Raw genomic sequence first — 23,862 nt, forward strand, 5'->3', positions numbered from 1 at the left:
TCACGCTGTCGGACAACGAATTCACTAGAATCCTGGCGGACTTTCCATTGATTCTGGCACCACAGTTCATGGCAGCCACACCCAGACACGGGGTACAGCACCACATTCTGACCCAGGGACCACCCCTCCCCGCCCGCGCACGAAGGCTCCCCCAGGAAAAGCTCCGCCTGGCAAAGGAGGAGTTCAAGAGGATGGAGGAATTGGGGATCGTATGGAGGTCCGACAGCCCATGGGCCTCCCCCCTGCACATGGTGCCCAAAGCAGCCGGGGGTTGGAGACCATGCGGCGACTACCTCAGACTGAACGAGGCTACCACTCCAGACCACTACCCCGTGCTGCACGTACAGGACTTTGCAGCAAACCTGCACAGGGCAAGAATCTCTTCCAAAGTAGACCTCATCTGGGGATACCATCAAATCCCGGTGCACCCTGAAGACATCCCCAAAACAGCACTCATCACCCTGTTCGGCCTGTTTGAGTTCCTCCGAATGCCGTTTGGCCTGAAGAATGCCGCACAGACGTTCCAGCGGCTAATGGACGAGGTGGGACGCGACCTGGACTTTGTGTTCATCTATTTGGACGACATCCTTATAGCCAGCAGTAGTCGCCAGGAGCATCTGTCCCACCTCCGCCAGCTCTACTCCCGCCTGAGTGATTTTGGCCTCACGATCAACCTGGCCAAATGCCAGTTCAGTCTCGATACCATCGACTTCCTGGGCCACAGGGTTACCAAAGACGGGGCAACACCTCTGCCTGCCAAGGTAGACGCAATCCGCCACTTTGCCCAGCCCAACACGGTCAAAGGCCTGCAGGAGTTCGTTGGTATGGTGAACTTCTACCACCGTTTCCTCCCCTCAGCAGCTCGTATCATGCGCCCTTTGTACACCCTGATGTCGGGTAAAGGCAAGGACATTACTTGGGACAAGGCGGCCGCTTTCGTTAAAGCCAAGGAAACCTTGGCAGATGCCGCGATGCTGGTACACCCCAGGACGGACGTTCCGATTGCCTTCACAGTGGACGCATCCGACACAGCAGTCGGTGGGGTGCTGGAGCAGCTCATCGAGGGGCACTGGCAACCCCTGGCGTTCTTCAGCAAGCACCTACGACCACCCGAACTCAAGTACAGTGCTTTCAACCGGGAGCTGTTGGCACTGTATCTGGCAATCCGGCATTTCAGGTACTTCTTAGAAGGCAGACCGTTCACCATGTTCACGGACCACAAACCGTTGACCTTTGCGTTCACGAAGGTGTCCGATCCCTGGTTGGCTCGCCAGCAGCGACATCTGTCCTACATCTTCGAGTACACGACGGACATCCAGCATGTCTTGGGAAAGGACAACGTCGTGGCGGACGCACTCTCCAGACCAGCTGTCCAGGCCCTGTCCCTGGGGGTGGACTATGGAGCACTGGCGGAGGCACAGCAGGCAGACGACGAGATGCCCAGCTACAGGACTGCAGTCTCGGGTTTGCAGCTGCAGGACTTTCTCGTAGGCCCAGGTGCTAGGACCCTCCTGTGCGACGTGGCTACCGGCCAACCTCGCCCCATCATCCCGGCAGCCTGGAGGTGGCGAGTTTTCGACTCCATACACGGTTTGGCGCACCCATCTATCAGGACAACCGTCCAGCTGGTCTCCAGCAAGTTCACGTGGCACGGACTTCACAAGCAGGTCAGTGAATGGGTCAGAACGTAAGCGCAGTGCCAAACAGCCAAGGTGCAGTGGCACACTAAAGCCCCGCTGCAGCAGTTCAAACCCACCCACCGGAGGTTCGACCACATTCATGTGGATATCGTGGGCCCCCTACCAGTGTCCCGAGGAGCGCGGTACCTCCTAACTATGGTAGACCGGTTCACGAGGTGTCCAGTGGCGGTCCCGCTCACTGGCACATCTGCCGATTCCTGCGCCCGAGCACTAATCGCAACCTGGCCAGTAGCACGCTTCGGGATACCGGCCCATATTACCTCCGACAGAGGCGCCCAGTTCACCTCCAGCCTGTTGGGAACGCAGCTACACCACACTACTGCCTGCCACCCACAGTCAAACGGACTGGTGGAACGCTTCCACCGTCACTTGAAGTCGGCTCTCATGGTCCACCTGAGAGGACCTAACTGGGTAGACGAGCTTCCCTGGGTCCTGCTTGGAATTCGTACAGCGCTCAGAGAGGATCTGCACGCCTCATTGGCCGAGTTGGTGTACGGCGCGCCCCTGGCCGTCCCAGGAGAGTTCATACCAGCCCTAAAGGGGCAAGAGGAAGAACCCACAGCAGTCCTGGACAGGCTACGTGAAAGGTTCGGCAACCTGGCCCCCATACCAACTTCACAGCACGGACGGACGCTGACCCATGTACCCAAAGACCTGCAGAACTGTAAGTTTGTGTTTGTCCGACAGGGCGGACACTGGGCACCGCTACAGCAGCCGTACAAGGGGCCATTCAAGGTGATCAACTACAACGGGTCCACGTACGTTCTGGACATTGGGGGGAGAGAGGAGGTTTTCACGGTGGACCAACTCAAACCAGCTCACGTGGACTTGGCGCAGCCGGTCGAATTTCAGGCACCGCGGCGCAGAGGCAGACCTCCCAAACAGAGGCTGATCCAGACTGTGGACATTGGGGGGTGTATCGCCGGTTCTTGGGGGGGGGGGGTTATGTGGCGACCCACTTTCTGTGCAGGCGAACCGGCTCACAAATAGCCCGCGCGCGGGGAGAGACTTTGGTAATGCACCTCTGATGTCATTTCCGCCTGGGGAGGGCAGGCGCTAGGGATTAAATGCCAGCGCCGCAAAGTTTGAATAAACTAGTCTCCAAGCGACTTACTGACTGCGTGGCGTTATTTCAGCGCTGTGTGTAGCACATCGCTATACTACTGTCATTTTTGCCATTTGCGTCTATTTTGATATATTTGTTTATGGAGTTATCAGCAGGGAACCACACTTCAAAGATTCTCGTACCTGCTTTGAAATAAACGCCATCTATGAACCACTAAGAGCCAGAGAAGCATGAGCCAGTAGAGTTCAGAGGTCAGCTGAAGGGACAGCCAGTCAGCACAGTTGCAAGTGAAAGAGGGGGCTCTATAAATGCAAGCACTCCCAGAGAGAAACATAACTGCACACTGAGGATGTCAGCTTGACTGGTGATGAAACATCTGCAAGTTACTTGTGAAGCTCAGTGAACACACAACATCAGGTGCCTCAACGTGAATTGCCAATATTCACCAACATCCTAAATGGGTTAACTGTATTCACTAATTCTATGTTATATTTACTGATACTGATTTTTTGGTGCCAATTTCTTGCCATATGTTGGTAATAGACTATACAAAGATGGCTAAGCATGGGGTAGGGTGCATCATTTCTTCAGTGCTTGTAGTAGTCATTGGTTTGATTTGGTATTACTACACCTGTGGGCAATGCTTCGTACCAATAGGCATCCAGTAAAATGTGTTATACATATTACCATTGTAGATTGAGATACAACAGACTTCAGATAGTGGGCTCTGGAGCGGGGGGAACTTCTGGAGAAAATCAGCATGTCAAGCAGCATTTGTGGGGGGGGGTGGCAAAAGGGTGGCTGATGTTTTGGGTGAAGCCTCTACATCAGGACAGCATGAGGAGGGATCTAACCAGTTTAAAAGTGGACACACGAGCTGGCTGGTGACACTGGATAGCAATTTTTTTCAAAAGTGTTGCTTCCTCAGAATTTTTTTGTTTATGATAGACTGCTTGAAGCTGAACACAAATATAATTTCAGACCACTTGGATCACGTAGGAATTTGAAGGAACAATAAATTAGCTTTTATTGAATATAATGTGTTTAATTGCATAATAGTGCTAATACTTTGCAATAGTTCAAATAAGCTAAAAAAAATTTTTGATGATTTTTTTTGTTTATACTTGGTGTTTGAAGCTTCACGCTTAAGTGTCCAACAATAATCAGCCAAGCATTGATGGATTCCAGTTGCCCTGATACCGTTTCTCCATGACCGCAATGTCCTGGTGAAACCTTTCACCGTGCTCATCACTGACAGCACCAAAATTTACAGGGAAGAAGTGCAAATGGGAATGCAGAAAATTAATCTTTAGTGACATGTTACACTTGATGGTTTTGTATGCCTGAAGCATTTTGTCAACCAGCTGCACGTAGTTTGGTGCTCTGTATTTGCCAAGAAATTTTTCAGCAACATTCTCGAATGTCTTCCATGCAATTTTCTCCGGTCCCACTAGAAGTTCTTTGATTGCCTGTTGATGACCTGTTTGATTCATAGACCAATAAAAATCAGCTTTTCTGATTGCATTATGAATTGAAATAACAAATATTGGCAATGTTTTTAAAAATGGTGCATGATAGGGAAATTTCATGGTGATTTTCATGATCAGCTGCATAAAATCCATAAGATACACCCAAAAGTATTACGGAAACAAAATCTTTGTTGTCAGTGTGATAGGTGAATCTAGATGAGAGGTTGATAACTAGCTGGGGAAGGAGGGTAGAGGCAATGACAGAGGCTGGCAGATGATGGAATCTGATAAGAAAAGCTGATGACTGAAACCAGATAGAAAGTTTGGGTATATGGGAACAGTGGGAGGAAGTTAATGGTATGTGGGCGATAGGCAGATAGAATCAGGTGGGGAGGGGGAAAACCAGCTAACATGGGGCTGGATGAGAAAAGGAAAGGTTCAGTGAGAGAGCCTGTGTAGATCAGGAGGAGAGAAGATAACAGGAGGTGTTAGCTTACCTGAAATTAGAGGAATCATCCTTCATTTTATTGGGTTGTAGACTATGCAGGTGAAAATTCAAGGTGCCATTTCTTGTTTGGCCTTCATTCTGGAAGTGGAGAAGCGGAAGACCAAGATTGGTGTTGCATGGAGTGAAAAATTAAAATGGTGCTATAATTTGCAACTCAAGTTTGCTCTCGTACATAGGTCTGCAGGTGCTCGGCAGAATATTCGCCCAATTAACACAAAAAACACTGCAGATGCTGTGGTCAAATCAAGGCGTACAAAGAGGCTGGATGAACTCAGCAGGTTCGGCAGCATCCTTTGAAAGCAGCAGTCAATGTTTCGGGCCGAGACCCTTCGTCAGGACTAAAGAAGGAGGGGGAAGGGGCCCTATAAAGAAGGTGGGGAGAGGGTGGAATGTGCCAGGTGAAAAACCAATCAGGAAAGATCAAGGGGTGGGGGGGGGGGGAAGCAGGGAGGGGATAGGCAGGAGAGGTGAAGAAGGAATGCAAGGGGAAAGCACTATGGGTAGTAGAAAAAGGCAGAGTCATGAGAGAGGTGATAGGCAGCTAGAAGAGGAGACAGAGTGAAGGTGGGATGGGAGAAGGGAGAGGGAGGGAATTACCGAAAATTGGAGAATTCGATGTTCATACCAAGGGGCTGGAGACTACCCAGACGGTATATGAGATGTTGTTCCTCCAACCGAAGTTTGGCCTCATCATGGCAGTAGAGGAGGTCATGTATGGACATATCCGAATGGGAATGTGAAGGATATGGATATATATGGGTAGTCTCCAGCCCCTTGGTATGAACATTGAATTCTCCAACTTCCGGTAATTCCCTCCCTCTCCCTTCCCCCATCCCACCTTCACTCTGTCTCCTCTTCTAGCTGCCTATCACCTCTCTCATGACTCTGCCATCTTCTACTACCCATAGTTCTTTCCCCTTGCATTCCTTCTTCACCTCTCCTGCCTATCCCCTCCCAGCTTCCCCTCCCCCCACCCCTTGATCTTTCCTGATTGGTTTTTCACCTGACACATTCCACCCTCTCCCCACCTTCTTTATAGGGCCCCTGCCCCCTCCTTGTTTAGTCCTGACGAAGGGTCTCGGCCCGAAACATTGACTGCTCCTTTCAACGGATGCTGCCCGACCTGCTGAGTTTATTCACCCAGTTTGCACTTGGTCTCATCAATGTAGAGAAGGGTAAATCAAGAGCACCGAATCTAATCTACAAGATTAGAGGAGGCCCATATAAATCTATGCCTCAATTGAAAAGATGGTCCATGGCATAAGAAAGGTTGGGAACCCCTGGTTTAAGTTCGTGGTGGCTCGTGTTAAACCTCCTACAATTGTAAGTGAAAGTGCCTGGGGCAAGAAGGGAGGAGTGTGGAGTGATGACAAAACCAAGGAGTCACGATCCCTGGGAAAGGGCGGGGAGAGGAAGATACAACTGGTGGCATTGCATCATAGCTGGCAGACATGACGAACTACCTTTTACTCACACACTTCTCCATCGTCCCTCTAATCTCATTTCACTCATTGCCTTCCTTTCTTATCAGGTTCAACATTCTGCAACTGCTCTGTGCTGTCTCACCAATCACCACCCAGCTTCTGGCACTGTCTCCACCTCTCCCTCTCATTTGTCTCTATCAATCTTTCCTGACCTGGATCCTATCTCTTCTATACACTCAATCCTGATACAGTGTCCCAATGTGAAACATCAACAATCTCTGCCTCCACCAATGCTACCTCTAAATCCCTCCAGCAATTAGGTTTTTGCACAGATATATTTAGGGTACATTTAATACAATGAGCAAGTTGAAGGGCCTTGAGACACATGCCTCTTATGTTCACTACTTCTGAGCCCTTTTTACCCCTTGAACTGACACAGTAGCACAGTGGTTAGCACAATGCTTTACAGTACCAGCGACCCGGGTTCAATTCCTGTCATGGCCTGTAATGGTTTTGTATGTTCTCCCCGTGATCGCATGGTTTCCAACCGCAGTCCAAAGTTTTACTGGTTGGCAAGTCAGTGTAAATTGTCTCATGATTAGGCTAGGATTAAATTGGGGGGATTGTAGCTCTAAGGGCCAGAAAGATGTATTCCACGCAGTATCTCAATAATTTTTTTTTAAACCTCGTTTAATGTGCAATGCAGCAAAGCTCAACATTTATCTGTCAATCTTCCCCTCAACAATAACCTTTCCCTCAACAGGATGAAAGTTTGAGTTCACATTGTAACCACTGACCTTTGATCACTCACATGGACAATGTATTTCAAAGTTCAAAATACATATCTATAGCTATATACTACCTTGAGATTCATTTTTTTGCAAGTGTTTACAGGAAAATAAAGGAATACAATAGAATTTATGAAATAACTAAGTAACAGACTGACAAAGTAATGTTTAAAAGTTGTGGCAATAATAAAAAAGGTAAATATTACTAAGAGTAAAAGTGAGTCCAGAGGTTATGGAGTCAGTTTAGCATTGAGGTGAGTGGAGTTATCCATGCCGTTTCAGGCACTTGATGGTTGTAACTCAAAGTCAAAGTAAATGTTATTATTAAGGTACATGTATGTCACCATATACAACCCTGAGATTCATTTTCCTGTGGTCATGCACAACAAATCTATAGAATAGTAACTATAACAGGATCAATGAAAGATCATCCAGAGTGTAGAAGACAGTAACTGTGCAAATGCAAATATAAATAAATAGCAATAAATAACAAGAACGTGAGATATCGAGATAAAGAGTCTTTAAAGTGAGATGTTTGGTGGTGGAAACATCTCAGTGATGGAGCAAGTGAGCATAGTTATCCCCTTTGTTCAAGAGCCTGATGGTGTGGGGTGGCAACTGTTCTGGAATCTGATGGTGTGAGTCCTGAGGCTCTTGTACCTTCTATCTGATGGCAGCAGTGAGAAGAGAGCATGGCCTGGGTGGAGGTGTTCTCTGATGATGACTGCTACTTTCCTATGGTAGCAATTCATGTAGATGTGCTCAATGGTTTGGAAGGCTTTACTCTCCAGGGATGTACTGGGCCTACTCCACTGTAGCTGTAACTGAAATGATTGTACAGTATATCTGAAGGCGAGTAGAAGAGTAAACTTGATAGGAAGTGTTTTATTTCCGGAAAGTTAAGTAACTACATTTTATTTTATTTTTTACAGCTTTCATCAGTCAGTGGCATCAAGACCCTAAGGAGAAGGTTGTTCTACAGCTGCTTTCCCATCTTCCTCTACTTCAGCCTGGGAATGTAGAAGCAAAGTCTGAGTACATGAAGCTGCTGCAAAAGGTGCTGGCTTACTCAATCGATAGCAACCTGTTCATAGAAGAGAGTAGGCAGCTCCTGTCCTATGCACTAATTCATCCTGCCACCTCGCTGGACGACCGGAGTTCCCTGGCCTTATGGCTAACTCACCTGGAGGAGCACATGTCAAGCAACTACAGCTCATCGGGTGTTGGGCGGGCAGACTCTATCTACACAGGAGCGTACAACCAAAATCAAAGACAGAATGTTGAGGACAAGCTGAATGAGTGGCAGAACCGAGCAGACAGTGGCATGTGTGTGACTGTTCCTGCCTGGCAGGACAAGCCAATGACCTGTGAGAATGGGCATTTGCCTCTGCATACGTCTGTGTCAGTGCCATCCGCAATCAACAACATTGGAAGCAATACTAGTGCAGGTAAGGTTGACATCTAATTATTGAACTTTTTAACAAAGAAGTGTTGTGCCCAATTCCCCGTAAATCAATGTTGCCGGCATTGTGGCATGGTAATGTAGTGATTAGCACAACTCTTTACAGTACAGGCGATCCGTGTTCAATTCCTGCTGCTGCCTGTGAGGAGTTAGTATGTTTTCTCTGTGAGCTTGTGGGTTTCCTCCGGATGCTCCGGTTTCCTCCCGCAGTCCAAAAACATACTAGGTTGGTAGGTTAATTGTAAACTGTCCAGTGATTAGCCTGGAGTTAAATTGGGGGATTGCTGGGCGGTGTGGCTTGAAGCCTCAGATGGGGCCATTCCATGCTGTAGCTCAATAAATAAATAAAATTTGTTACAATAAACTTGTTATTTTGAGTACTAGTTAATAAATGTGAACTTTGCACCTATTTCATAGATATATTTAAAACAGTAGTTTGACAGGTTCTTAATTAGTAAGGGCTTCATGGTTGCAGGGAGAAGACAGGAGAGGGGTAATAAATCAGCCATGATGGGATGACAAGAGAATCAATGGGCTAAATGGCCCAATTCTGCTCCTATGTATTAATGTCTTGTACAAGTGCTGTCCTAATAGGCCGGTCCTGAAGCAAGTGCAAGTCGACTTGTCCATGTGCAGGATTCCCTGGAGGTTAATTTGCAGGTTGAGTCGGTGGGGAGGAAGGCAAATGTGATGTTAGCATTCATTTCAAGGGGACTAAGATATCAAAGCAAAGATCTAATGCTGAGGCTTTATAAGGCGTTGTTAAGGCCTCACTTGGAATATTGTGAGCACTTTTGGGTCCGTTATCTAAGAAAGGATGTACTAACATTGGAGAGAGTTCAAAGGAGGTTCATAAAAATGATTCCAGGATTGAAAGGCTTATCATATGAGGAGTGTTTGATGGCTTTAGGCCTGTACTCACTGGAATTCAAGAATGAGGGGGTATGTCATTGAAACTTAGCGAATGTTGAAAGTCCTCGATAGGGTGAATGTGGAGAGGATGTTTTTTTAATGGTGGGGATTCTAAGACCAAAGGGCACAAACTCAGAATAAAGGGATGTCCATTTAGAACAGAGATGAGGAGTAATTCCTTCAGCCACAGAGTGGTAAATCTGTGGAATTCGCTGCCACAGGTGGCTTTGGAGCCAAGTTATTGGGTATATTTAAGGCAGAGGTTGATAGATTCTTAATTAGTCGGGGCATGAAAGGTTGTGGGGAGATTGGGCTTGAGAGGGAAATGGGTCAGTCATGATGAAATGGCAGAGTAGACTCAATGGGCCAAATGGTCTAGTTCTGTACCTGTAACTTATGGTCCAAGTCTGTCAGTACTACCTTGACTCACTCAAAGAAATAGGCAGGTTCTGCAGGGAGAAAGTACCTCAGTAAAGCAGTCAGTGCCTTTTAGAAACAAGGAAAACTGGTGTGTTTGCTTGGCTTGAATAATCTCAAACCAGCCTGTTTGTGAAGAGTAACAGAAAACTAGAAATGTCTGACAGCGGTGCCATGATTTTAAGAACTGTGCTCTTGTTCCATCGGTTCCTCCTCTGGGATATTTTAGCAGTAGAAATACTTAGGCAGTGCACTGAGCTAACAGAGTCAAAATAGGTTAGGAATTTGCACCACACATTTCTGAACTTGGCTACATCATCTGTATTGGGGGGGGGGAGGGGAGAGAAAGGCAGAGCGGAACTTCCTTGGAAAGATAAACAGTCTAGAAAATCACCCCAGAATGATGTATTTGATGTTAGTTTTAGCGTGGCAGTAGCAGAGGTGTGAAAGCATCGCCATCATCCACCTTCTTGCTGAGGAGGGGTGATTTCAAAAGGAGGGAGAAAATAACATTAAAACATCTCAATGTCTGTTGCAGATGTTGTATAATAGAAAACATGTGCGTTATAAAAGCTACAAAGAACATTCAGTACCCAACCATGCCTGTGGCGTCAGTCTATATATAGACAAGAACAAAAATGTCTGAATGCAGTACAAACCAACAGCTGTTTTTTTTTCTCCTTCATGCAATCAAATGAAATTATACATTTCAGGCCTGTCTGTGAATGTGAAACCGATGGACTTTGGTCGGATACGGTCGGGTGTCACTGTCAGATGTTTTATTGGCAGCAGCCCAGTTCCGATTAGTCTGGGATGTAATGACTCCTCGTTTATGCAACGAGTGTGGCCCCTCGGGGGGTGGGGTGTAGTGGTTGCTCCCTTCTTAAGAAATGTTGTAATAGGAAGTGACTGCTGACATCTGCCTGCCATTTTATTCTTGCTGTGGACAGGCCATTATTTAATTTTTATGTTGTGTACTTCATAACTAAAGAGTCACAAATATTGTAGCTTATTGTTTGTAAGTTCACTGACTACATTAGACAATAAAATTATTTTTCGAAATGTTGCTTCCTCAGAACTTTTTTCTGTTTTTGATAGTCCACTTGAAGCTAAACATAAATATAATTTCAGACTACTTGTATCAAGTAGGAATTTGGAGAAACAAGAAATTAACTTTTATTGAATATAATGTGTTTAATTTCATAATGGTGCTGAGGCTTTGCGATAGCTACAACAAAGCTAAAATCTTTTGTTGGTTATTTTTGTTCATACTCGGTGTCTGAGGCTTATCGCTTAAATGTCCAACAATAATCAGACAGCATTGATGGATTCCAGTTGCCCTGATACAGTTTCTCCATGACTGCAATGACCTGGTGAAACCTTTTACCGTGCTCGTCACTGACAGCACCAAGATTGACAGGGAAGAAGTCTAAATGGGAATGCAGAAAATGAATCTAGTGACATTTTGCACATCATGATTTTGTATGTTTGAAGCATGTTGTCAACCAGCTGCACATAGTTTGGTGCTCTGTAGTTGCCAAGAAAATTTTCAACAACATCCTTAAATGCCTCCATGCGATATTTTCCGATCCCACTTGAGGTTCTTCAAATTGCCTCTCATCGATGACCTATTTGATTTGTGGACCAACAAAAATGCCTTCCTTGCTTCCCGTGCCAGGTCTTTACCATTCCCTCCGACCTTCAACTCTCTGAGGCAGAGCGCTCTGTCCTCAGTAAGGGCCTCCTTCGCCCACACCTCAGTGAGTTCCGTGTACACCATGATGCTGAACTCTTCTTCCCCCGGCTCCGTCTCCGAGCTTACTTCTTCGATAAGGACTCTCCCACCCCCACCGATGACCCCTTCTCCTGTCTTCAACACTCCTCCTCTTCATGGACACCCCGCTCTGGTCTTCTGCCTGCTCTGGATCTCTTTATTGCTACTTGCCGACGGGACATCAACCGTCTTGACTTCACCACACCGTGTTCCAATTCCAACCTCACTCCTTCCGAACGCTCTGCTCTCCACTCCCTCCGCACCAATCCCAACCTTACTATAAAACCCGCTGATAAGGGGGGGCGCTGTTGTAGTCTGGCGTAGTGACCTCTACCTGGCCGAGGCACAGCAACAACTGGCTGATACCTCTTCATATTTACCCCTTGATCATGACCCCACTAAGGAGCACCAGGCCACTGTCTCCTATACCATCACCAACCTTATCAGCTCTGGGGATCTCCCATCCACTGCCACAAACCTCATAGTTCCCACACCCCGCACTTCCAGTTTCTACCTCCTACCCAAGATCCACAAACCTGCCTGTTCAGGTAGACCCATTGTCTCAGCTTGCTCCTGCCCCACCGAACTTATTTCTGCATACCTTGACACTGTTTTATCCCCCCTTGTTCAATCCCTTCCCACCTACGGTCGTGACATTTCTCACGCTTTGAATTTTTTGAATGATTTTAAGTTCCCTGGCCCCCACCGTCTTGTTTTCACCATGTGATGTCCAGTCCCTGTATACCTCCATCCCCCACCAGGAAGGTCTCAAAGCTCTCCGCTTCTTTTTGGATTCCAGACCTAAGCAATTCCCCTCTACCACCACTCTCCTCCGTCTAGCGGAATTAGTTCTTACTCTCAATAATTTCTCCTTTGGCTCCTCCCACTTCCTCCAAACCAAAGGTGTAGCCATGGGCACCCACATGGGTCCCAGCTATGCCTGCCTTTTTGTTGGCTTTGGAACAGTCCATGTTCCAAGCCTATATGGGTATCCATCCCCCTCTTTTCCTTCGCTACATCGACGACTGCATTGGCGCTGCCTCCTGCACGCATGCTGAGCTCGTTGACTTCATTAACTTCGCCTCCAACTTTCACCCTGCCCTCAAATTTACCTGGTCCATTTCCGACACCTCCCTCCCCTTTCTTGTTCTTTCTGTCTCCATCGCTGGAGACGGCCTATCTACTGATATCTACTATAAGCCTACAGACTCTCACAGCTACCTGGACTATTCCTCTTCCCACCCTGTCTCTTGCAAATATTCTATCCCCTTCTCGCAATTCCTCCGTCTCCGCCGCATCTGCTCTCAGGATGAGGCTTTTCATTCCAGGATGAAGATGTCTTCCTTTTTTAAACAAAGGGGCTTCCCTTCTTCCACCATCAACTCTGCTCTCAAACGCTTCTCTCCCATTTCCCGCACATCTGCCCTCACCCCATCCACCTGCCACCCCACTCGGGATAGGGTTCCCCTTGTCCTCACCTACCACCCCACCAGCCTCCAGGTCCAATGTATAATTCTCTGTAACTTCCGCCACCTCCAACGGGATCCCACTACCAAGCACATCTTTCCCTCCCCCCCCCCCCTTCTGCTTTCCGCAGGGATCGCTCCCTACGCGACTCCCTTGTCCGTTCGTTCCTTCTCCCCCCCCCCCCCCCCCCCATCCCTCCCCACCGATCTCCCTCCTGGCACTTATCCTTGTAAGCGGAACAAGTGCTACACCTGCCCTTACACTTACTCCCTCATCACCATTCAGGGCCCCAGACAGTCCTTCCAGGTGAGGCGACACTTCACCTGTGAGTCGGCTGGTGTGGTATACTGCGTCCAGTGCTCCCGGTGTGGCCTTTTATATATTGGTGAGACCCGATGCAGGCTGGGAGACCGTTTCACTGAACACCTACGCTCTGTCCACCAGAGAAAGCAGGATCTCCCAGTGGCCACACATTTTAATTCCATGTCCCATTCCCATTCTGATATGTCTATCCATGACCACCTCTACTGTCAAGATGAAGCCACACTCAGGTTGGAGGAACAACACCTCCAACCTGATGGCATGAACATTGACTTCTCTAATCTCCGTTAATACCCCTCCTCCCCTTCTTACCCCATCCCTGACATATTTAGTTTGTTTTTTTTCTCTCTCTCTGCCCATCACTCTGCCTGTTCTCCATCTCCCTCTGGTGCTTACCCCCTCCCCTTTCTTTCTCCCTAGGCCTCCCATCCCATGATCCTTTCCCTTCTCCGGCTCTGTATCACTTTCGCCAATCACCTTTCCAGCTCTTAGCTTCATCCCACCCCCTCCGGTCTTCTCCTATCATTTTGTATTTCCCCCTCCCCCTCCTACTTTCAAATCTTTCAGTTAATCCTGACGAAGGGTCTTGGGCCAAAATGTCGACAGTGCTTCTTCCTATAGATGCTGCCTGGCGTGCTGTGTTGCTTGAATTTCCAGCATCTGCAGATTTCCTCGTGTTTGCCTTCCTTAATCTTGGTTTGAATTATGAATCGAAAGAACAACAATAGGTGATTTCAAAAAAAAGGTGCGTGATAGGGAAATTTCATGGTGATTTTCATGATCATAGAACTATAGAACATTACAGCACAGAAAGAGGCCTTTTGGCCCTTCTTGGCTGTGCCAAACCATTTTTCTGCCTAGTCCCACTGACCTGAACCTGGACCATATCCCTCCATTCACCTTTCATCCATGTACCTGTCCAAGTTTTGCTTAAAATGTTATAAGTGAGCCTGCATTTACCACTTCATCTGGCAGCTCATTCCACACTCCCACAACTCTCTGTGTGAAGAAGCCCCCCCCCCAATGTTCCCTTTAAACTTTTCCCCCTTCACCCTTAACCCATGTCCTCTTTTTTTTTCTCCCCTAGCCTCAGTGGAAAAAGTCTGCTTGCATTCAGTCTATCTATACCCATCATAATTTTATATACCTCTATCAAATCTCCCCTCATTCTTCTACGCTCCAGGGAATAAAGTCCTAACCTATTCAACCTTTCTCTGTAACTCAGTTTCTCAAGTCCCGGTAGCATCCTTGTAAACCTTCTCTGCACTCCTTCAACCTTATTGATATCTTTCCTGTAATTCAGTGACCAGAACTGCACACAATACTCCAAATTCAGCCTCACTAATGCCTTGTACAACCTCACCAAAACATTCCAACTCTTATACTCAATACTTTGATTTATAAAGGCCAGTGTACCAAAAGCTCTCTTTACTACCCTATCTACCTGTGACGCCACTTTTAGAGAATTTTGTATCAGTATTCCCAGATCCCTCTGTTCTACTGCACTCCTCATTGCCCTACCATTTACCTTTTATATTCTACCTTGGTTTTTCCTTCCAAAGTGCAAAACCTCAGTAGCCCAAGATCCATAAGAAACACCCAAAAGTATTCAGGAAGCAAAATCTTTATTGTCCTGTGCTATTATAAACCAAGTTATTTTGATGATAAATTATCTTACCACCATTTGATGTATAAAGATTAAAGGTACATATGGGAGGACCACCTACCATGAGATTAGTTTCTGTATGCTCATACTACTTAGTCATCATCGACGCAGGCATTCTGGAGCAGAGATTCAATAGTTTTCCTGCTGTCTTCCCTTATCACTAGCTATCCAGGGTAACATTAGCAACGGAACCACAAAATGCTGGCGGAACTTATCCGGTCAGGCAGCATCTATGGCGATGAATAAACAGTTGATGTTTTGGGCTGAAACCCTTCTTCAGGGCTGAGAAGGAAGGGGGGCGGGGGGAGTTACCAGAATAAAATTGTGGGGGAGGGGAAGGGTAGCTAGAAGATAATAGGTGAAGCCAGACGAGTAGAAATGATAAAGGGCTAATGAAAAAGGAATCTGATAGGAGTGGAGAGTCGACATAAGAGAAAGGGAAGGAGGAGGGGCATCAGGGGAGGTGATAGGCTGGTGAGAAGTGAAAGGACAGTGGGGAACAGAAGATGGGGGGGGGGTAGTTTTTTGTTACTGGAAGGAGGAATTGATATTCATGCCATCAGATTGGAGGGTACCCAGACAATATAAGTTGTTGCACGTCCATCCAGAGGGTGGCCTCACCACGACACAAGAGGACTGAAATGTTGGAGTGGGAATTGGAATTAAAATGTTTGGCTACCAGGAAGTTCCACTTTTGGTGGTTGGAACAGAGGTGCTCGATGAAGCAGTCCCCCAATTTACAAATGGTTTCATCGATGTAAAGGGGGCCACATCGGGAGCACAATAGATGATTTCAATAGCTTCGCAGGTGAAGTGTTGCCTCACCTTGAAGGACTGTTTGAGGCCTTGAATGGAGGTGAGGGACGAGGTGAATGGGCAGGTCGCACTTAAGCTGCTTGCAGGGTTAAGTACTGGGAGAGAGATTAGTGGGGAGGGATGAGTGGACAAAGGAATCACAGAGGGAATAATCCCTGCAGAAAGCTGGGAGAGTGAGGGTTGGGTAGCAAAGATACGTTTAGTGATAGGATCCTTTGAAGATAGTGGAAATTGCAGAGGATAATGTGTTGGATGCAGAAACTCATGGGGTGGTAGGTAAGGACAAAAGGAACTCTGTAACTGTTAAGGTGGCAGGAAGATGGGCTGAGAGTGGGTGTTCAGGAAATGGGGGAGATGCGGCTAAGGGCAGTATCAATAGTGTGAAATATCTAGCATGGAGCAAATGGCCTATTTCAGTGCTAATATATGCGGAGCTTAGTATTTTGTGTTTATTAAGTACAGATATTCTACAGTGACAATGCATGTGTGTTTGTTATCCATTGTTTCTCCCCTCTTCAGCTTTTTATTCTGGAAAGTAATTCATCCATTGTGTCCTTCCCTCGGGATAATATGGTGTAGCAGTCAGCATAATGCTTTACAGTGCCAGCTGTAAGATCAGGGTTCAATTCCTGCCACTGCCTCTAAATGGGTTTGTATCTTCTCCCTGTATCTGAGTGGGTTTCTTCCAATGTTCCCATTTTCTTCCACATTCTACCAATGTAAAAGTTGGGGTTCATAATTGTGGGCACACTATTTTGGCATCAGAAGCAACATGCTTGTGACATTTAAGAGATTTTTGGATAAGTGCGTAGATGGGATGGGTGTGGAGGGCAGTAGTCCACGTGAGGATTGATGGGGCTCGGCAGAATAACAACTTGGTATGGATTAGATGATCTGAAGGTCCTGACTGATTCTTTGCTGTACTTTGTGGCACTTGCAAGCTGCCCCCAGCAAACTTGCACTGAGTTGGTTGATGACACAATCAATGCATTTCACTGCATGTTTCGAAGTACATGTGACAAATAAAGCTCATCTCTAGTTGAGAATTTGTCCACTTCATTGGTAAACTCTCTCTTCAACAACATGTTCCTGACTGACTCGTCAGATAAGATGTAATCAGCATCAGGTTTAATATCATTGGCATATGTCATGAAATTTGTTATTTTGCAACAGCAGGACAATGCAGTAATGGAGAGAGATAGGAACAGACAAGTTAGAAAAGCGTTTAATTGGAATAAGGGGAATTATGAGGCTATCAGGCAGGAAATTGGAAGCTCAAATTGGAAACAGATGTTCTCAGAGAAAAGTACGGAAGAAATGTGGCAAATGTTCAAGGGATATTTGTGTGGAGTTCTGCATAGGTACATTCCAATGAGACAGGGAAGTTATGGTAGGGTACAGGAACCGTGGTGTACAAAGGCTGTAATAAATCCAGTCAAGAAGAAAAGAAAAGCTTACAAAAGGTCCAGAGAGCTAGGTAATGTTAGAGATCTAGAAGATTATAAGGCTAATAGGAAGGAGCTTAAGAAGGAAATTAGGAGAGCCAGAAGGGACCGTGAGAAGGCCTTGGCGGGCAGGATTAATGAAAACCCCAAGGCATTCTACAAGTATGTGAAGAGCAAGAGGATAAGACGTGAAAGAAAAGGACCTATCAAGTGTGACAGTAGGAAAGTGTGTATGGAACCAGAGGAAATAGCAGAGGTACTTAATGAATACTTTACTTCAGTATTCACTATCGAAAAGGATCTTGGTGATTGTAGTGATGACTTGTAGCAGACTGAAAAGCTTGAACATGTAGATATTAAGAAAGAGGATGTGCTGGAGCTTTTGGAAAGTATCAAGTTGAATAAGTCACCGGGACCAGATAAGATGTACCCCAGGCTACTGTGGGAGGCGAGGGAAGTGATTGCTGAACCTCTGGCGATGATCTTTGCATCATCATGGGGACGGGAGAGATTCCGAAGGATTGGAGGGTTGCGGATGTTACTCCTTTATTCAAGAAAGGGAGTAGCAATAGCCCAGTAAATTATAGACCAGTGAGTCTTACCTCAGTGGTTGGTAAGTTGATGAAGATCCTGAGAGGTAGGATTTATGAACATTTGGAGAGGTATAATATGATTAGGAATAGTCAGAATGGCTTTGTCAAGGGCAGGTCGTGCCTTATGAGCCTGAATGAATTTTTTGAGGATGTGACTAAACACATTGATGAAGGAAGAGCAGTAGATGTAGTGTACAGTCGGCCCTCCTTATCAGCGAGGGATTGGTTCCAGGACCCCTCGCGGAGACCAAAAAGCGCGGATGCTCAAGTCCCTTATTCAACCCGTCTATCCGGTGGACCTTATTTAACCTGTCTCAGTGTGGTGGGAATTAGGATCCGGTGGCAGAGCTCTGAATCCACAGTATTTTTGTTCACGAAAATAAGCACGAACACGATTGAAAATAAAGTGGAAATAATAAAGCGATCCGAAAGAGGTGAAACGCTATCGGTCATTGGAAAAGCATTAGGCTACGTCGGTCAACGATCAGAACAATTTTAAAGGATAAAGTGAGAAAGGCCCTGCCCTGATGAAAGCTACAATTATTACAATTATTACTAAGCAACGCAGTGGTTTAATTATTGGGTTTTGGGGTTTTGAGTTTTTGATCCTCCACATCAACCCAGCATAGGTGGAGAATGCACTCGGAAGCGGTCTGTCACTGGATCAAACTCGGGAACTTTTGTTCCCGAGCCCGGCACTGAAACATACGTTCTTAAGTGTTTTATATGCATATAAAGGTAAAATATATACTATATACTAAGACAAACATTTGACTAACTGATGCTAAATAATACCGGATGTACCTGTTCCGACTTAGTTAGAGAACTTTGGATTTTTTAAAATCCCGATCCATGATAACCCACGCACATCCTCCCCTATACTTTAAATCATCTCTAGATTACTTATAATACCTAATACAATGTAAATGCTATGTAAAATAGTTGTTAGACTGCATTGTTTAGGGAATAATGACAAGAAAAAAAAGTCTGTACATGCTTGAACAAGTGCTGGAAGAGCACTTCTGGGTCTTCTTGATTTGCGGTTGGTTGAATTCGTGGATAAGGAGGGCCGACTGTATATGGATTTCAGCAAAGCATTTGATAAGGTACCCCATGCAAAGCTTATTGAGAAAGTAAGGAGGCATGGGATCCAAGTGGACATTGCTTTGTGGATCCAGAACTGGCTTGCCCACAGAAGGCAAAGAGTGGTTGTAGACGGGTCATATTCTGCATGGAGATCGGTTAGCAGTGGGGTGCCTCAGGGATCTGTTCTGGGACCTTTACTCTTAGTGATTTTTATAAATGACGTGGATGAGGAAGTGGAGGGATGGGTTAGTAAGTTTGCTGATGACACAAAGGTTGGAGGTGTTGTGGATAATGTGGAGGGTTGTCAGAGCTTACAGTGGGACATTGATAGGATGCAAAACTGGGCTGAGAAGTGGCTGATGGAGTTCAACCCAGATAAGTGTGAGATGTTCATTTTAGTAGGTCAAATATGATGGCAGAATATAGTATTAATGGTAAGACTCTTGGCAGTGTGGAGGAACAGAGGGATCTTGGTTGGGGTCCGAGTCCATCGGACATTCAAAGCAGCTGCGCAGGTTGATTCTGTGGTTAAGAAAACATACAGTGTATTGGCCTTCATCAATCGTGGAATTGAATTTAGGAGCCAAGAGGTAATGTTACAGCTATATAGGACCCTGGTCAGACCCCACTTGGAGAATTGTGCTCAGTTCTGGTCTCCTCACTACAGAAGGATGTGGAAGCCATAGAAAGGATGCAGAGGAGATTTACAAGGATGTTGCCTGGATTGGGGAGCATGCCTTATGAGAATAGGTTGAGTGAACACAGCATTTTCTCCTTGGAGTGACGGAGGATGAGAGGTGACCTGATAGAGGTGTATAGATGATAAGAGGCATTGATTGTGTGGATAGTCAGAGGGTTTTTCTCCAGGGCTGAATTGGTTGCCACAAGAGAACACAGGTTTAAGGTGCTGGGGAGTAGGTACAGAGGAGATGTCAGGGGTAAGTTTTTTTTTACTCAGAGAGTGGTGAGTGCGTGGAATGGGCTGCTGGCAACGGTGGTGGAGGTGGATACGATAGGGTCTTTTAAGAGACTTCTGGGTAGGTACATGGAACTTAGAAAAATAGAGGGCCATAGGTAAGTCCAGTAATTTCTAAGGTAGGAACATGTTTGGCACAACTTTGTGGGCCGAAGGGCCTGTATTGTGCTGTAGGTTTTCTATGTTTCTATAATGACTTTTTAAAGAAACCCTATCTTACAATAAGAAATAGGTATATAAAAATAAGTAGTGTATAAAGAGAAAATAAACTGTAATGGCTTCTGTGTTCATTCTGACGGCAAAGGGGAAGAAGCTGTTCCCAAATCGTTGAGTGTGTGCCTTCAGGCTCCTGTACCTCCTTCCTGATGGTAGCAATGAGAAGAGGGCATGTCCTGGATGATGGGGGTCCTTTATGATGAATGCTGTCCTTTTTAAGGTGACCTTCATGCTGGGGAGGCCAGTGCCCATGATAGAGCTGGCCACGTTTACAAGTTTCTGCAGCTTTTTCTGATCCTATGCAGTAGCCACTCCATAATGTACCAGACGGTGATGCAACCAGTTAGAATGCTCTCCACTGTACGTCTGTACAAATTTGTCGGTTTTTGGTAACATACCAAGCCTCCTCAAACTTCTGATGAAATATAGCCACTGGTGTGCGTTATTTCTAATTCCTTCAATATGTTGCACCCAAGATAGATCCTCAAGATGTTAACACCCAAGATCTTGAAACCATTTGCCCTTTTCTCTGCTGATTCCTCTGTGAGGACTGGTGTATGTTTCCTCAACTTCTCCTTCCTGAAATCCACAATTTCTTGGTCTTATTGATGTTGAGTGCAAGGTTGTTGCTGTGACATCACTCAACCAGCTGATCTATCCCACTCCTGTATGGCTCCTTGTCACCATCTGAAATTCTGCCAACAATAGTTGTGTCATAAGCACATTTTTAGATTTTGCTGGGATTAGAAGACAGGATGAATGAACACTCTTAATACTTCTCTGCAGTTCACTAAAAGCTATACTAGATTGCAATCTTATCTAAAGCAAATATATACCAGGTGGTTGTAGTTTGTTTTTAAAAATAAGTCAGTCTTGCCAGGGAACCCTGAAGGTAACAGACAAGCGATTCTGGGCATGGTAATCTCATCTGGAGATTTTAATGTCCATCTCAAATATGACCAATTTTAATGATTCTTCTGACTAGCTGTGCCTGATGCAATAGACTTTGTCATGTCCATCTGTTTTCACTAACTGGGTTTTTGTAAAGAATGTGACTTTGCTATGTATTTCCATTTATAAAAGTTAGTGATGTCTTTCCAAACTTTTGTTTGCAACTTTCAAATAAAATGTCTGGTCCTTTAAGATTGTTTAATATACCATGATCTCAAGTAAGACCTAGTAGTTAGACATTATTGCTAGCAAATACTTCCTTTCAGAGGCAATTGGTTGATTATAAAAATGAAAATGCTGAACATGAGATTCTGCATTTGTTGGAAATCTAGAGCAACGCACACAAAATGCTGGAGGAACTCAGCAGGTTAAGGCAGCATCTATGGAAGGGAATAAACAGTCACTGTGTCAGGCTGTGACCCTTCATCAGGACTGGAAAGAAAGGGAAAAGAAGCCAGATCTTTCTTTTTGGTCCCTTTGAAGGGTTTCAGCCTGAAACGTCAACTGCTTATCCCTTTCCATGGATGCTGCCTGGCCTGCTGAATTGCTCCAGAGATTTGTAAATGAAAGTTCAAGATACATTTATTATGAAAGTATATATGCAGTATTCAACTCCAAGATTTGTCTTCTCCAGGCAACCACAAAACAAAGAAAACCATGTGTACCTCAAAAAAAAAACAAACCTGTCAGCAAATACAGTTACATAGCTAAATTTAAATCCTTGCAAAGCACAGGAAAGCTCTACTTGTTAGTTTTTATTATGGAGCGTTTACATTTCTACTGGTTGGGAAATTGTTCAGCTGCTGTTTTCGAGTAGTGTGGCTATTTTTGGCTAGGAGTGGAAAAGACATTTACTATTAAATTGGGGGTAGTCAGGAATTCTGTGGAGGCACGCAGTACTAAAATAGCAGATCCACTGAAAAGCTGTGGTCATGCCCTGTTTGCCCAACCCCAAACTTCAAAGTAATTTGTTGAAGCAAGAAAAAGTTTGTGAACCCTTTGCAATTACCTAGTTTTCTGAATTAATTATTCATAAAATGTGGTCTGGTCTTCATCTAAACCTCAATAATAGACAAGCACAATCTGTTCATCGCTATATACAACCCAAGAACATGAGATAATAAAATAAAGAGTCCTTAAAGTGAGATCATTGGTTGTCGTAAACATATGAATGATGGAGCAAGTGAGTGTAGTTATACTGTTTTGTTCAAGAGCTTGATGGTCAGGGGTAGTAACTGTTCCTGAACCTATTGGTGTGAATCCTGAAGCTCCGTATCTTCTACCTCATGGCAGCAGTGAGAAGAGAGCATGAGTGGTGGCGATCTCTGATGATGGATGCTGCTTTCCTGCAACAGCATTTATGTAGATATGCTCAATGGTTGGGAGGGCTTTACCCATGATGGGCTGTATCACTTACTTTTATACAATTTTCCATTCAGGTTCACTGGTGTTTCCATACCAGGCTGTGATACAGCCACTCAATATAAAATCCACTACACTGTCAACGTTTTAAAAAGCAAAATGAGCACTTTACCTCTTTTGCATCACAGCATAACCTCCTTTAAAGTCTGAAAATTTGTGCTAGAAAACTACCTTGGCATGGTGAGGTTTCAATTTGAACATTTATTACCTGGGAAAAGTATAGATTTAATATTTGAGAAGTTTCATTTCTGTAGAAAATGATTTCCTTATTCTATCTTGGTATTAAACGTGGGATTTTATTAACAGACAATTTTACATATGTACAGAAAATTGATAATTTACACTTGAGTGATTGCAAACAGAGCACCCCAAATCAAATACTTCTAAGTAAAAACTTAAAGTTCCACCATTGCTGTTGTAGTCAGTATCAGAATCAGGTTTAATATCACCAGCATATATCTTGAAATTTGTTGACTTTGAGGCAGCAACATATTGCAATACATGAAAAATATAGAAATTACAGTATGTATTTCTATTAAATAGTTAAATAAGTAATGCAAAAAGAAAGTAGTGAGGTCATGTTCATGGGTTCAGTGTTCATTCGGAAATCGAGAGGGGAAGAGGCTGTTTGTGAATCGCTGAGTGTGTGCCTTCAGGCTTCTGTACTTCCCTGATGGTAACAGTGAGAAGAGGGCATGTCCTGGTTGGTGGGGGTTCTTAATGATGGATGCTGCCATCCTAAGGCACTGCTTCTTGAAGATGTCCTGGATACTGCGGAGGCTAGTACCCATGATGAAGCTGACTAATTTTACAATTTTTTGCAACTTACTTTGATAGTGTCTAGTATCTTAAATGTTAAATATAAGCTTGCATACATAGCTTGTGAAGGCATCCATACCACACTCTCACCACCCTCTGAGTGAAGTTTCTAGTTTCCCTGCATGTTCCCTTTAAACTTTTCACCTTTCATCCTTAACCCATGACCTCTGGTTGTAGTCCCACCCAACCTCAGTGAAAAAAGCCTCCGCCAACTCCGCCTCCCCCCCCCCACCCCCCAAACCTTACCAGATGGTGATGCAGTGTGTCAGAATGCTCTCCACGGTACATCTGTAGAAATTTGAGGGTTTTTGTTGACAAACCAAATCTCCATTTCCTAATGAAATGTAGCCTCTGTTTTGCTGCCTTTATAGTTGCATCAATATATTGCAGCCAGGTTAAGTCCTCTGAGATATTGATACCCAGGAACTTGAAATTGATCACTCCTTCCACTTCTGATCCCTCGATAAAGATTAGGTCTTACTCTCTTGGCTGAATGCAAGACCTAAGATGGTATGTGATACCTTTTTAAAACATCTAGTTTCCCTGCAGTGACCGGACAAGCTC

At 45.2% G+C, this 23,862-nt stretch overlaps 1 protein-coding gene across 4 annotated transcripts in view; it reads left to right on the forward strand.

Annotated features, from left to right (window-relative positions):
• The window catches only part of LOC140737331 (protein Smaug homolog 1-like), a 145,401-nt gene that overhangs the window by 53,134 nt on the left and 68,405 nt on the right, over positions 1–23,862 (forward strand). For all 4 annotated transcript variants that reach the window (XR_012101106.1, XM_073063765.1, XM_073063767.1 and 1 more), the window contains exon 3: positions 7,888–8,403. Coding sequence is in view for 3 of the 4 variants with exons in the window: in XM_073063765.1 (XP_072919866.1) it covers positions 7,888–8,403 (516 nt within the window). In the remaining variant the exon portion in view is untranslated. The remainder of the gene's footprint in view (positions 1–7,887; positions 8,404–23,862) is intronic.

This window comes from Hemitrygon akajei, chromosome 12, assembly GCF_048418815.1.
Source record: "Hemitrygon akajei chromosome 12, sHemAka1.3, whole genome shotgun sequence".
NCBI classification, from domain to species: domain Eukaryota; kingdom Metazoa; phylum Chordata; class Chondrichthyes; order Myliobatiformes; family Dasyatidae; genus Hemitrygon; species Hemitrygon akajei.